The following is a 13,862-nucleotide window of genomic DNA, read 5'->3' as shown; positions in this document are numbered from 1 at the left end:
GAATATTAACCCCTCATCAGATATGCGATTTGCAAATACCTTCTCCCATACAGTAGATTGCCTTTTCATTTTGTTGTGTCCTTTGATGCAGAGAAGTTTTTAATTTTGATGTAGTTCAGTTTGCCTGTTTTTTAACTTTCATTGTCTATTCTTTTGGTGTCATATCCAAGACATCATTACCAAATCCAATATCATGAAGATTTTCCTCTGTGTTTTCTTTGACGAGTTTTATAGTTTTCGCTTTTATATGTAAGCCTTTGATCTATTTTGAGTTAACTTTTGTAGACGTTTTGAGATAAGGGTCCAACTTCATTTTTTTGCATGTGGGCATCTGGTTTTCCCAACACCATTTGTTGAAAAGATTGCCCTTTCCTATTGAATGGTCTTGGCACCTCTGTTGAAGATCTTTTGACCACATATGTGAGGGTTAATTCTGGGCTCTCTATTCTATTCCATATTTGTCTATATGTCTGCTTTTAGGTCAGTACCATGCTGTTTTGATTACTGTAGCTTTGTAGCGTAGTTTGAAATCAGAGCATGAGATGCCTCCAGCTTTGTTCTTCTTTCTCAAGATTGCTTTGGCTATTCAGGGCCTTTTGTGGTTCCATACAAATTTTAGGATTGTTTGTTATATCCTGGAAAATGCCATTGGAATTTTGATAAGGATTGCATTGAATCTGTAGATTACTTTAGGTAGTGTGGACATTTTAACAATAGTAATTCTTCCAGCCATGAGCATGGAATACCTTTCCCTCAGTAAACCCTCAGATATTTTTAGTTTGTGCTCTTTATGGGGATTAACCTCCCCTGGGTTTGATCATATATCCTACCATGGTATAAGAAGAGTACCACGGGATATCAAAGTCAGATTAGAATCTTTTTGGCGACACTCAATGAAGAAAAAGAGATATGTTTGCCGTACCAAATATGTATAATTTATTAGACCTTGGTATATTATTTCCCTCTCATAGGAAGTGAAAGTTGCAAGACGGTGGAGTTTAGGAGGTGAATGTGTCTGAGAAGGACAGATGGTTCTTCCTCAGCTTTGGCAGCATTGAGCTGTGGAGAGGAGGCTTGCTGAAGGTCAATCCCAAGGCAAACTTGCTTTCCCATTTCTTGGGTCCAATTTGTATTTTGGTGGCCTTAGTGGAGAGATCAAGATCTTTCTAGTGTTGAATGGAATCAGATAAGTCTATGAAGTCCCAATATTTGGTAACCCCTCAGAAAAAGTCAATTAAAGTTCAAGAACTTGTTAGTGTCCAGGGGTGGTTGAAGAGATAATTGCTTCATGGATTGAGTTGGAAGTTGAACTTTCAAGTTGAAAATCAGCAACCTGGCTTTTAGCAGGTGGGCTGCCAGCAAGTGGGCTCACAGCAGGTGGGCTGGCAGCAGCAGGCTAGGCGGCAGCAGGACCGTCCACAGTAGGATGGGCGGCAGCAGGAGGTCTGGGCATGGTGCAGCTGGCAGCAGCACGGGGGGGTGCAGCTCACCACACAGCAGGGAGGCAGGCAGGTGCCCTCCACGCGGCAGTCAGGTCGGCACCACCTGGTGCGGCAGCTCACAGCTCCACTGCCTCCCTCCTGGCCACAGCCAATGCTACCAACAATGCCACAACCAGTCTCACAGCCACTGGTCTGGCAGCAGAAGGTTGGCTGGCAACACCTGGTTTGGCAGCAGGTTGGCTGACAGCAGCTGGAGCCACAGGTCCCACCAGTGGAACAGATGGGAAATCCACAGAAGCTAGTGGAACAGCAGGCCATGGTGTCAGGAGTTAGGTTGAGAGTTGACTTGTTAAGAGAAGTTTCTGAGTTTTGGCCGCACTTTCCACGTCTGGCCTTTTATATATCCTGTAGAGCCGTGTATTTCCCTAACATTTAGCATTTTTCCTTGATACCATTGCGAAGTCAGTCTCTGACTGGCTAATACCTGAGTTGTTAAGGTTATAAATAGCATTTTCAATGGACTGCTTGGGTCATTGTTCAATTAAATCTCATTATGTTTCTTCTTTGCCCTTTGGATCAAGCCAAGGCTCATTATGGAAGCCACATGATAGTCTAGACTTGGGCCAACCATTGCCCTGGCTTGCTTTGTCATAAATGTCCTTTGACAACCTTGAGGCAGAGTTTATCTAAACTGAACATTCTCTTCCTAACTGGTCATTCCATTAAGGACCATGATCTCGTAAACAATTTGTCTTGACTTGGAATGGCTACCATTAGTGTCATCAAAACGTGAGCTATCACCTGATTCATCAACATCAGAAGAAGTATGCTTTTCTGTGTTCCGTTTGTGCAAGTTACAGGATCCTCAGAACTCGAACAAGTATTTTTGTTATCAATGTACATATTCCCAACTGAAACCCTTAATGACTTTTCTTGTGGATTGTTTCCTGACTCTGCTAAATTAAAAATAATATGCTAGTAATAAATACACATTTTAAGATGTCAAGCAGTAGGCAGGCATATAAAGAAAAGTTAATGTTCTTCCTCCTTTCCCCAAAACATACACATCCCTTCCAAGACTAGTACTTCAGAGATAATCAATATTAATACTTTTGGTGCACGTACTTTGACACATTTCTCCCTGCTTGTGCAAACACAAACCAGTGTATGTACACATATATTGTCTTGCTTAGTAAAGTTGGGGTCTCCTATACCTATTTATTTAAGAAAATTTTAAATGCAATAAAATACACATAACATAAAATTTACCATCTTAACCATTTTTAAGTGTACAGTTCACTAGTGTTAAGTATATTCACATTGTTGTGCAATCAGTCTCCAGAACTCTTTTTGTCTTACACAACTGAAACTCTATATCCATTAAACAACCACTCTCCCATTCTCCCCTCCCCAAGCTCTTGGCAGTCATCATTCTAATGTGTGTTTTGATGAATTTGACTGCTCTTTGTACCTCACGTAAGTTGAATCATACAGTATTTATCTTTTTGTGACTGGCTTATTTCACTTAGCGTAATGTCCTCGAGAGTCACCCACGTTGTAGAATATGACAGAATTTCCTTCCTTTTTAAGGCTGAATAGGATTCCATTGTATGCTTGTTCCACCATTTGTTTATCCATTCATCCCCCGATGACACTTGGGTTGCTTCCCCCTTTTAGCTATTTGCAATTAGTGCTGCCAGGAACATGGGTGTACAAATATCTCTTCCAGACCATGCTGTCAATTCTTTCGGGTATATACCTAGGAGTAGAACAGCTGGATCATATGGTAATTCTATTTTTGATTTTTTGAGTAACTGCCATACGGTTTCCGATAGTGGGTGTATCATTTTACAGTCACACCAGCAGTGAACAGGGGTTCCAAGTTTTCCACGTCCTTGCCAACACTTTGAGTTTTTTGAGAGTAGCCATTCAAATGGATGTGAGGTGGTATGTCACTGTGGTTTTGGTCTGCACTTTCCTAATGATCAGTGATACTGAGCATCTTTTCATGTGTTTTTGGGCCATTTGTATATCTTCTTCGGAGATATGTCCATTCATGTCCTTTGCCCAGTTTTTTGTTGTTGTTGTTCTTGTTTTGTTGTTGAGTTGTAGGAGTTCTTTATATGTTGTGGAATATTAACCCCTCATCAGATATGCGATTTGCAAATACCTTCTCCCATACAGTAGATTGCCTTTTCATTTTGTTGTGTCCTTTGATGCAGAGAAGTTTTTAATTTTGATGTAGTTCAGTTTGCCTGTTTTTTAACTTTCATTGTCTATTCTTTTGGTGTCATATCCAAGACATCATTACCAAATCCAATATCATGAAGATTTTCCTCTGTGTTTTCTTTGACGAGTTTTATAGTTTTCGCTTTTATATGTAAGCCTTTGATCTATTTTGAGTTAACTTTTGTAGACGTTTTGAGATAAGGGTCCAACTTCATTTTTTTGCATGTGGGCATCTGGTTTTCCCAACACCATTTGTTGAAAAGATTGCCCTTTCCTATTGAATGGTCTTGGCACCTCTGTTGAAGATCTTTTGACCACATATGTGAGGGTTAATTCTGGGCTCTCTATTCTATTCCATATTTGTCTATATGTCTGCTTTTAGGTCAGTACCATGCTGTTTTGATTACTGTAGCTTTGTAGTGTAGTTTGGAATCAGAGCATGAGATGCCTCCAGCTTTGTTCTTCTTTCTCAAGATTGCTTTGGCTATTCAGGGCCTTTTGTGGTTCCATACAAATTTTAGGATTGTTTGTTATATCCTGGAAAATGCCATTGGAATTTTGATAAGGATTGCATTGAATCTGTAGATTACTTTAGGTAGTGTGGACATTTTAACAGTAGTAATTCTTCCAGCCATGAGCATGGAATACCTTTCCCTCAGTAAACCCTCAGATATTTTTAGTTTGTGCTCTTTATGGGGATTAACCTCCCCTGGATTTGATCATATATCCTACCATGGTATAAGAAGAGTACCACGGGATATCAAAGTCAGATTAGAATCTTTTTGGTGACACTCAATGAAGAAAAAGAGATATGTTTGCCGTACCAAATATGTATAATTTATTAGACCTTGGTATATTATTCCCCTCTCATAGGAAGTGAAAGTTGCAAGACGGTGGAGTTTAGGAGGTGAATGTGTCTGAGAAGGACAGATGGTTCTTCCTCAGCTTTGGCAGCATTGAGCTGTGGAGAGGAGGCTTGCTGAAGGTCAATCCCAAGGCAAACTTGCTTTCCCATTTCTTGGGTCCAATTTGTATTTTGGTGGCCTTAGTGGAGAGATCAAGATCTTTCTAGTGTTGAATGGAATCAGATAAGTCTATGAAGTCCCAATATTTGGTAACCCCTCAGAAAAAGTCAATTAAAGTTCAAGAACTTGTTAGTGTCCAGGGGTGGTTGAAGAGATAATTGCTTCATGGATTGAGTTGGAAGTTGAACTTTCAAGTTGAAAATCAGCAACCTGGCTTTTAGCAGGTGGGCTGCCAGCAAGTGGGCTCACAGCAGGTGGGCTGGCAGCAGCAGGCTAGGCGGCAGCAGGACCGTCCACAGTAGGATGGGCGGCAGCAGGAGGTCTGGGCATGGTGCAGCTGGCAGCAGCACGGGGGGGTGCAGCTCACCACACAGCAGGGAGGCAGGCAGGTGCCCTCCACGCGGCAGTCAGGTCGGCACCACCTGGTGCGGCAGCTCACAGCTCCACTGCCTCCCTCCTGGCCACAGCCAATGCTACCAACAATGCCACAACCAGTCTCACAGCCACTGGTCTGGCAGCAGAAGGTTGGCTGGCAACACCTGGTTTGGCAGCAGGTTGGCTGACAGCAGCTGGAGCCACAGGTCCCACCAGTGGAACAGATGGGAAATCCACAGAAGCTAGTGGAACAGCAGGCCATGGTGTCAGGAGTTAGGTTGAGAGTTGACTTGTTAAGAGAAGTTTCTGAGTTTTGGCCGCACTTTCCACGTCTGGCCTTTTATATATCCTGTAGAGCCGTGTATTTCCCTAACATTTAGCATTTTTCCTTGATACCATTGCGAAGTCAGTCTCTGACTGGCTAATACCTGAGTTGTTAAGGTTATAAATAGCATTTTCAATGGACTGCTTGGGTCATTGTTCAATTAAATCTCATTATGTTTCTTCTTTGCCCTTTGGATCAAGCCAAGGCTCATTATGGAAGCCACATGATAGTCTAGACTTGGGCCAACCATTGCCCTGGCTTGCTTTGTCATAAATGTCCTTTGACAACCTTGAGGCAGAGTTTATCTAAACTGAACATTCTCTTCCTAACTGGTCATTCAATTAAGGACCATGATCTCGTAAACAATTCGTCTTGACTTGGAATGGCTACCATTAGTGTCATCAAAACGTGAGCTATCACCTGATTCATCAACATCAGAAGAAGTATGCTTTTCTGTGTTCCGTTTGTGCAAGTTACAGGATCCTCAGAACTCGAACAAGTATTTTTGTTATCAATGTACATATTCCCAACTGAAACCCTTAATGACTTTTCTTGTGGATTGTTTCCTGACTCTGCTAAATTAAAAATAATATGCTAGTAATAAATACACATTTTAAGATGTCAAGCAGTAGGCAGGCATATAAAGAAAAGTTAATGTTCTTCCTCCTTTCCCCAAAACATACACATCCCTTCCAAGACTAGTACTTCAGAGATAATCAATATTAATACTTTTGGTGCACGTACTTTGACACATTTCTCCCTGCTTGTGCAAACACAAACCAGTGTATGTACACATATATTGTCTTGCTTAGTAAAGTTGGGGTCTCCTATACCTATTTATTTAAGAAAATTTTAAATGCAATAAAATACACATAACATAAAATTTACCATCTTAACCATTTTTAAGTGTACAGTTCACTAGTGTTAAGTATATTCACATTGTTGTGCAATCAGTCTCCAGAACTCTTTTTGTCTTACACAACTGAAACTCTATATCCATTAAACAACCACTCTCCCATTCTCCCCTCCCCAAGCTCTTGGCAGTCATCATTCTAATGTGTGTTTTGATGAATTTGACTGCTCTTTGTACCTCACGTAAGTTGAATCATACAGTATTTATCTTTTTGTGACTGGCTTATTTCACTTAGCGTAATGTCCTCGAGAGTCACCCACGTTGTAGAATATGACAGAATTTCCTTCCTTTTTAAGGCTGAATAGGATTCCATTGTATGCTTGTTCCACCATTTGTTTATCCATTCATCCCCCGATGACACTTGGGTTGCTTCCCCCTTTTAGCTATTTGCAATTAGTGCTGCCAGGAACATGGGTGTACAAATATCTCTTCCAGACCATGCTGTCAATTCTTTCGGGTATATACCTAGGAGTAGAACAGCTGGATCATATGGTAATTCTATTTTTGATTTTTTGAGTAACTGCCATACGGTTTCCGATAGTGGGTGTATCATTTTACAGTCACACCAGCAGTGAACAGGGGTTCCAAGTTTTCCACGTCCTTGCCAACACTTTGAGTTTTTTGAGAGTAGCCATTCAAATGGATGTGAGGTGGTATGTCACTGTGGTTTTGGTCTGCACTTTCCTAATGATCAGTGATACTGAGCATCTTTTCATGTGTTTTTGGGCCATTTGTATATCTTCTTCGGAGATATGTCCATTCATGTCCTTTGCCCAGTTTTTTGTTGTTGTTGTTCTTGTTTTGTTGTTGAGTTGTAGGAGTTCTTTATATGTTGTGGAATATTAACCCCTCATCAGATATGCGATTTGCAAATACCTTCTCCCATACAGTAGATTGCCTTTTCATTTTGTTGTGTCCTTTGATGCAGAGAAGTTTTTAATTTTGATGTAGTTCAGTTTGCCTGTTTTTTAACTTTCATTGTCTATTCTTTTGGTGTCATATCCAAGAAATCATTACCAAATCCAATATCATGAAGATTTTCCTCTGTGTTTTCTTTGACGAGTTTTATAGTTTTCGCTTTTATATGTAAGCCTTTGATCTATTTTGAGTTAACTTTTGTAGACGTTTTGAGATAAGGGTCCAAGTTCATTTTTTTGCATGTGGGCATCTGGTTTTCCCAACACCATTTGTTGAAAAGATTGCCCTTTCCTATTGAATGGTCTTGGCACCTCTGTTGAAGATCTTTTGACCACATATGTGAGGGTTAATTCTGGGCTCTCTATTCTATTCCATATTTGTCTATATGTCTGCTTTTAGGTCAGTACCATGCTGTTTTGATTACTGTAGCTTTGTAGTGTAGTTTGGAATCAGAGCATGAGATGCCTCCAGCTTTGTTCTTCTTTCTCAAGATTGCTTTGGCTATTCAGGGCCTTTTGTGGTTCCATACAAATTTTAGGATTGTTTGTTATATCCTGGAAAATGCCATTGGAATTTTGATAAGGATTGCATTGAATCTGTAGATTACTTTAGGTAGTATGGACATTTTAACAGTAGTAATTCTTCCAGCCATGAGCATGGAATACCTTTCCCTCAGTAAACCCTCAGATATTTTTAGTTTGTGCTCTTTATGGGGATTAACCTCCCCTGGATTTGATCATATATCCTACCATGGTATAAGAAGAGTACCACGGGATATCAAAGTCAGATTAGAATCTTTTTGGTGACACTCAATGAAGAAAAAGAGATATGTTTGCCGTACCAAATATGTATAATTTATTAGACCTTGCTATATTATTCCCCTCTCATAGGAAGTGAAAGTTGCAAGACGGTGGAGTTTAGGAGGTGAATGTGTCTGAGAAGGACAGATGGTTCTTCCTCAGCTTTGGCAGCATTGAGCTGTGGAGAGGAGGCTTGCTGAAGGTGAATCCCAAGGCAAACTTGCTTTCCCATTTCTTGGGTCCAATTTGTATTTTGGTGGCCTTAGTGGAGAGATCAAGATCTTTCTAGTGTTGAATGGAATCAGATAAGTCTATGAAGTCCCAATATTTGGTAACCCCTCAGAAAAAGTCAATTAAAGTTCAAGAACTTGTTAGTGTCCAGGGGTGGTTGAAGAGATAATTGCTTCATGGATTGAGTTGGAAGTTGAACTTTCAAGTTGAAAATCAGCAACCTGGCTTTTAGCAGGTGGGCTGCCAGCAAGTGGGCTCACAGCAGGTGGGCTGGCAGCAGCAGGCTAGGCGGCAGCAGGACCGTCCACAGTAGGATGGGCGGCAGCAGGAGGTCTGGGCATGGTGCAGCTGGCAGCAGCACGGGGGGGTGCAGCTCACCACACAGCAGGGAGGCAGGCAGGTGCCGTCCACGCGGCAGTCAGGTCGGCACCACCTGGTGCGGCAGCTCACAGCTCCACTGCCTCCCTCCTGGCCACAGCCAATGCTACCAGCAATGCCACAGCCAGTCTCACAGCCACTGGTCTGGCAGCAGAAGGTTGGCTGGTAACACCTGGTTTGGCAGCAGGTTGGCTGACAGCAGCTGGAGCCACAGGTCCCACCAGTGGAACAGATGGGAAATCCACAGAAGCTAGTGGAACAGCAGGCCATGGTGTCAGGAGTTAGGTTGAGAGTTGACTTGTTAAGAGAAGTTTCTGAGTTTTGGCCGCACTTTCTATGTCTGGCCTTTTATATATCCTGTAGAGCCGTGTATTTCCCTAACGTTTAGCATTTTTCCTTGATACCATTGCGAAGTCAGTCTCTGACTGGCTAATACCTGAGTTGTTATGGTTATAAATAGCATTTTCAATGGACTGCTTGGGTCATTGTTCAATTAAATCTCATTATGTTTCTTCTTTGCCCTTTGGATCAAGCCAAGGCTCATTATGGAAGCCACATGATAGTCTAGACTTGGGCCAACCATTGCCCTGGCTTGCTTTGTCATAAATGTCCTTTGACAACCTTGAGGCAGAGTTTATCTAAACTGAACATTCTCTTCCTAACTGGTCATTCAATTAAGGACCATGATCTCGTAAACAATTCGTCTTGACTTGGAATGGCTACCATTAGTGTCATCAAAACGTGAGCTATCACCTGATTCATCAACATCAGAAGAAGTATGCTTTTCTGTGTTCCGTTTGTGCAAGTTACAGGATCCTCAGAACTCGAACAAGTATTTTTGTTATCAATGTACATATTCCCAACTGAAACCCTTAATGACTTTTCTTGTGGATTGTTTCCTGACTCTACTAAATTAAAAATAATATGCTAGCAATAAATACACGTTTTAAGAAGTCAAACAGTAGGCAGGCATATAAAGAAAAGTTAATGTTCTTCCTCCTTTCCCCAAAACATACACATCCCTTCCAAGACTAGTACTTCAGAGATAATCAATATTAATACTTTTGGTGCACGTACTTTGACACATTTCTCCCTGCTTGTGCAAACATACACCAGTGTATGTACACATATATTGTCTTGCGTAGTAAAGTTGGAGTCTCCTATACCTATTTATTTAAAAAAATTTTAATTGTAATAAAATACACATAACGTAAAATTTACCATCTTAACCATTTTTAAGTGTACAGTTCACTAGTGTTAAGCATATTCACATTGTTGTGCAATCAATCTCCAGAACTCTTTTTGTCTTACGCAACTGAAACTCTATATCCATTAAACAACCACTCTCCCATTCTCCCCTCCCCAAGCTCTTGGCAGTCATTATTCTAATGTGTGTTTTGATGAATTTGACTGCTCTCTGTACCTCATGTAAGTTGAATCATACAGTATTTATCTTTTTGTGACTGGCTTATTTCACTCAGCGTAATGTCCTCGAGATTCATCCACATTGTAGAATATGACAGAATTTCCTTCCTTTTTAAGGCTGAATAAGATTCCATTGTATGCTTGTTCCACCATTTGTTTATCCATTCATCCCCCGATGACACTTGGGTTGCTTCCCCCTTTTAGCTATTTGCAATTAGTGCTGCCAGGAACATGGGTGTACAAATATCTCTTCCAGACCATGCTGTCAATTCTTTCGGGTATACACCTAGGAGTAGAACTGCTGGATCATATGGTAATTCTATTTTTGATTTTTTGAGTAACTGCCATACGGTTTCCCATAGTGGGTGTATCATTTTACAGTCACACCAGCAGTGCACAGGGGTTCCAGTTTTTCCACGTCCCTGCCAACACTTTGAGTTTTTTGAGAGTAGCCATTCAAATGGATGTGAAGTGGTATGTCACTGTGGTTTTGGTCTGCACTTTCCTAATGATCAGTGATACTGAGCATCTTTTCATGTGTTTCTTGGCCATTTGTATATCTTCTTTGGGGATATGTCCATTCATGTCCTTTGCCCAGTTTTTTGTTGTTGTTGTTGTTCTTGTTTTGTTGTTGAGTTGTAGGAGTTCTTTATATATTGTGGAATATTAACCCCTCATCAGATATATGATTTGCAAATACCTTCTCCCATACAGTAGATTGCCTTTTCATTTTGTTGTGTCCTTTGATGCAGAGAAGTTTTTAATTTTGATGTAGTTCAGTTTGCCTGTTTTTTAACTTTCATTGTCTATTCTTTTGGTGTCATATCCAAGAAATCATTACCAAATCCAATATCATGAAGATTTTCCTCTGTGTTTTCTTTGACGAGTTTTATAGTTTTCGCTTTTATATGTAAGCCTTTGATCTATTTTGAGTTAACTTTTGTAGACGTTTTGAGATAAGGGTCCAAGTTCATTTTTTTGTATGTGGACATCTGGTTTTCCCAACACCATTTGTTGAAAAGATTGCCCTTTCCTATTGAATGGTCTTGGCACCTCTGTTGAAGATCTTTTGACCACATATGTGAGGGTTAATTCTGGGCTCTCTATTCTATTCCATATTTGTCTATATGTCTGCTTTTAGGTCAGTACCATGCTGTTTTGATTACTGTAGCTTTGTAGTGTAGTTTGGAATCAGAGCATGAGATGCCTCCAGCTTTGTTCTTCTTTCTCAAGATTGCTTTGGCTATTCAGGGCCTTTTGTGGTTCCATACAAATTTTAGGATTGTTTGTTATATCCTGGAAAATGCCATTGGAATTTTGATAAGGATTGCATTGAATCTGTAGATTACTTTAGGTAGTATGGACATTTTAACAGTAGTAATTCTTCCAGCCATGAGCATGGAATACCTTTCCCTCAGTAAACCCTCAGATATTTTTAGTTTGTGCTCTTTATGGGGATTAACCTCCCCTGGATTTGATCATATATCCTAACATGGTATAAGAAGAGTACCACGGGATATCAAAGTCAAATTAGAATCTTTTTGGCGACACTCAATGAAGAAAAAGAGATATGTTTGCCGTACCAAATATGTATAATTTATTAGACCTTGCTATATTATTCCCCTCTCATAGGAAGTGAAAGTTGCAAGACGGTGGAGTTTAGGAGGTGAATGTGTCTGAGAAGGACAGATGGTTCTTCCTCAGCTTTGGCAGCATTGAGCTGTGGAGAGGAGGCTTGCTGAAGGTCAATCCCAAGGCAAACTTGCTTTCCCATTTCTTGGGTCCAATTTGTATTTTGGTGGCCTTAGTGGAGAGATCAAGATCTTTCTAGTGTTGAATGGAATCAGATAAGTCTATGAAGTCCCAATATTTGGTAACCCCTCAGAAAAAGTCAATTAAAGTTCAAGAACTTGTTAGTGTCCAGGGGTGGTTGAAGAGATAATTGCTTCATGGATTGAGTTGGAAGTTGAACTTTCAAGTTGAAAATCAGCAACCTGGCTTTTAGCAGGTGGGCTGCCAGCAAGTGGGCTCACAGCAGGTGGGCTGGCAGCAGCAGGCTAGGCGGCAGCAGGACCGTCCACAGTAGGATGGGCGGCAGCAGGAGGTCTGGGCATGGTGCAGCTGGCAGCAGCACGGGGGGGTGCAGCTCACCACACAGCAGGGAGGCAGGCAGGTGCCGTCCACGCGGCAGTCAGGTCGGCACCACCTGGTGCGGCAGCTCACAGCTCCACTGCCTCCCTCCTGGCCACAGCCAATGCTACCAGCAATGCCACAGCCAGTCTCACAGCCACTGGTCTGGCAGCAGTTGGTCTGGCAGAAGGTTGGCTGGCAACACCTGGTTTGGCAGCAGGTTGGCTGACAGCAGCTGGAGCCACAGGTCCCACCAGTGGAACAGATGGGAAATCCACAGAAGCTAGTGGAACAGCAGGCCATGGTGTCAGGAGTTAGGTTGAGAGTTGACTTGTTAAGAGAAGTTTCTGAGTTTTGGCCGCACTTTCCACGTCTGGCCTTTTATATATCCTGTAGAGCCGTGTATTTCCCTAACATTTAGCATTTTTCCTTGATACCATTGCGAAGTCAGTCTCTGACTGGCTAATACCTGAGTTGTTAAGGTTATAAATAGCATTTTCAATGGACTGCTTGGGTCATTGTTCAATTAAATCTCATTATGTTTCTTCTTTGCCCTTTGGATCAAGCCAAGGCTCATTATGGAAGCCACATGATAGTCTAGACTTGGGCCAACCATTGCCCTGGCTTGCTTTGTCATAAATGTCCTTTGACAACCTTGAGGCAGAGTTTATCTAAACTGAACATTCTCTTCCTAACTGGTCATTCAATTAAGGACCATGATCTCGTAAACAATTCGTCTTGACTTGGAATGGCTACCATTAGTGTCATCAAAACGTGAGCTATCACCTGATTCATCAACATCAGAAGAAGTATGCTTTTCTGTGTTCCGTTTGTGCAAGTTACAGGATCCTCAGAACTCGAACAAGTATTTTTGTTATCAATGTACATATTCCCAACTGAAACCCTTAATGACTTTTCTTGTGGATTGTTTCCTGACTCTACTAAATTAAAAATCATATGCTAATAATAAATACACATTTTAAGAAGTCAAACAGTAGGCAGGCATATAAAGAAAATTTAATGTTCTTCCTCCTTTCCCCAAAACATACACATCCCTTCCAAGACTAGTACTTCAGAGATAATCAATATTAATACTTTTGGTGCACGTACTTTGACACATTTCTCCCTGCTTGTGCAAACATACACCAGTGTATGTACACATCTATTGTCTTACTTAGTAAAGTTGGGGTCTCCTATACCTATTTATTTAAAAAATTTTTAATTGTAATAAAATACACATAACATAAAATTTACCATCTTAACCATTTTTAAGTGTACAGTTCACTAGTGTTAAGCATATTCACATTGTTGTGCAATCAATCTCAAGAACTCATTTTGTCTTACGCAACTGAAACTCTATATCCATCAAACAACCACTCTCCCATTCTCCCCTCCCCAAGCTCTTGGCAGTCATCATTCTAATGTGTGTTTTGATGAATTTGACTGCTCTTTGTACCTCATGTAAGTTGAATCATACAGTATTTATCTTTTTGTGACTGGCTTATTTCACTCAGCGTAATGTCCTCGAGATTCATCCACATTGTAGAATATGACAGAATTTCCTTCCTTTTTAAGGCTGAAGAGGATTCCATTGTATGCTTGTTCCACCATTTGTTTATCCATTCATCCCTCGATGACACTTGGGTTGCTTCCCCCTTTTAGCTATTTGCA

The 13,862-nt window shown here is 41.0% G+C and overlaps 4 protein-coding genes across 4 annotated transcripts; all 4 read right to left on the bottom strand.

The window, feature by feature from the left end:
- Window positions 1-1,340: 1,340 nt before the first annotated feature.
- Window positions 1,341-1,760, bottom strand: LOC133080539 (keratin, high-sulfur matrix protein, B2A-like). Its single transcript, XM_061176483.1, has one exon. It carries the CDS (start codon window positions 1,758-1,760, stop codon window positions 1,341-1,343), a length of 420 nt encoding a protein of 139 aa, XP_061032466.1.
- Window positions 1,761-4,913: 3,153 nt separating this feature from the next.
- Window positions 4,914-5,333, bottom strand: LOC133080568 (keratin, high-sulfur matrix protein, B2A-like). Its single transcript, XM_061176531.1, has one exon. It carries the CDS (start codon window positions 5,331-5,333, stop codon window positions 4,914-4,916), a length of 420 nt encoding a protein of 139 aa, XP_061032514.1.
- A 3,153-nt stretch (window positions 5,334-8,486) lies between these two features.
- LOC133080842 (keratin, high-sulfur matrix protein, B2A-like) lies at window positions 8,487-8,906 on the bottom strand. Its single transcript, XM_061176935.1, has one exon. It carries the CDS (start codon window positions 8,904-8,906, stop codon window positions 8,487-8,489), a length of 420 nt encoding a protein of 139 aa, XP_061032918.1.
- Window positions 8,907-12,062: 3,156 nt separating this feature from the next.
- On the bottom strand, window positions 12,063-12,494 carry LOC133079829 (keratin-associated protein 9-3-like). The gene has a single exon (XM_061175512.1). It carries the CDS (start codon window positions 12,492-12,494, stop codon window positions 12,063-12,065), a length of 432 nt encoding a protein of 143 aa, XP_061031495.1.
- Between the last annotated feature and the right edge of the window lie 1,368 nt (window positions 12,495-13,862).

The sequence above is a fragment of the Eubalaena glacialis genome, chromosome 19 (assembly GCF_028564815.1).
Source record: "Eubalaena glacialis isolate mEubGla1 chromosome 19, mEubGla1.1.hap2.+ XY, whole genome shotgun sequence".
NCBI classification, from domain to species: domain Eukaryota; kingdom Metazoa; phylum Chordata; class Mammalia; order Artiodactyla; family Balaenidae; genus Eubalaena; species Eubalaena glacialis.
The sequence above is the reverse complement of the archived record's forward strand: the minus strand, read 5'-3'. Positions and strand labels throughout refer to the sequence as shown.

What these genes read in the sequence shown, in the direction of transcription:
- LOC133080568 (XM_061176531.1), bottom strand. Translation starts at nt 5,333, where the DNA reads ATGGCCTGCTGTTCCACTAGCTTCTGTGGATTTCCCATCTGTTCCACT.
- LOC133080842 (XM_061176935.1), bottom strand. Translation starts at nt 8,906, where the DNA reads ATGGCCTGCTGTTCCACTAGCTTCTGTGGATTTCCCATCTGTTCCACT.
- LOC133080539 (XM_061176483.1), bottom strand. Translation starts at nt 1,760, where the DNA reads ATGGCCTGCTGTTCCACTAGCTTCTGTGGATTTCCCATCTGTTCCACT.
- LOC133079829 (XM_061175512.1), bottom strand. Translation starts at nt 12,494, where the DNA reads ATGGCCTGCTGTTCCACTAGCTTCTGTGGATTTCCCATCTGTTCCACT.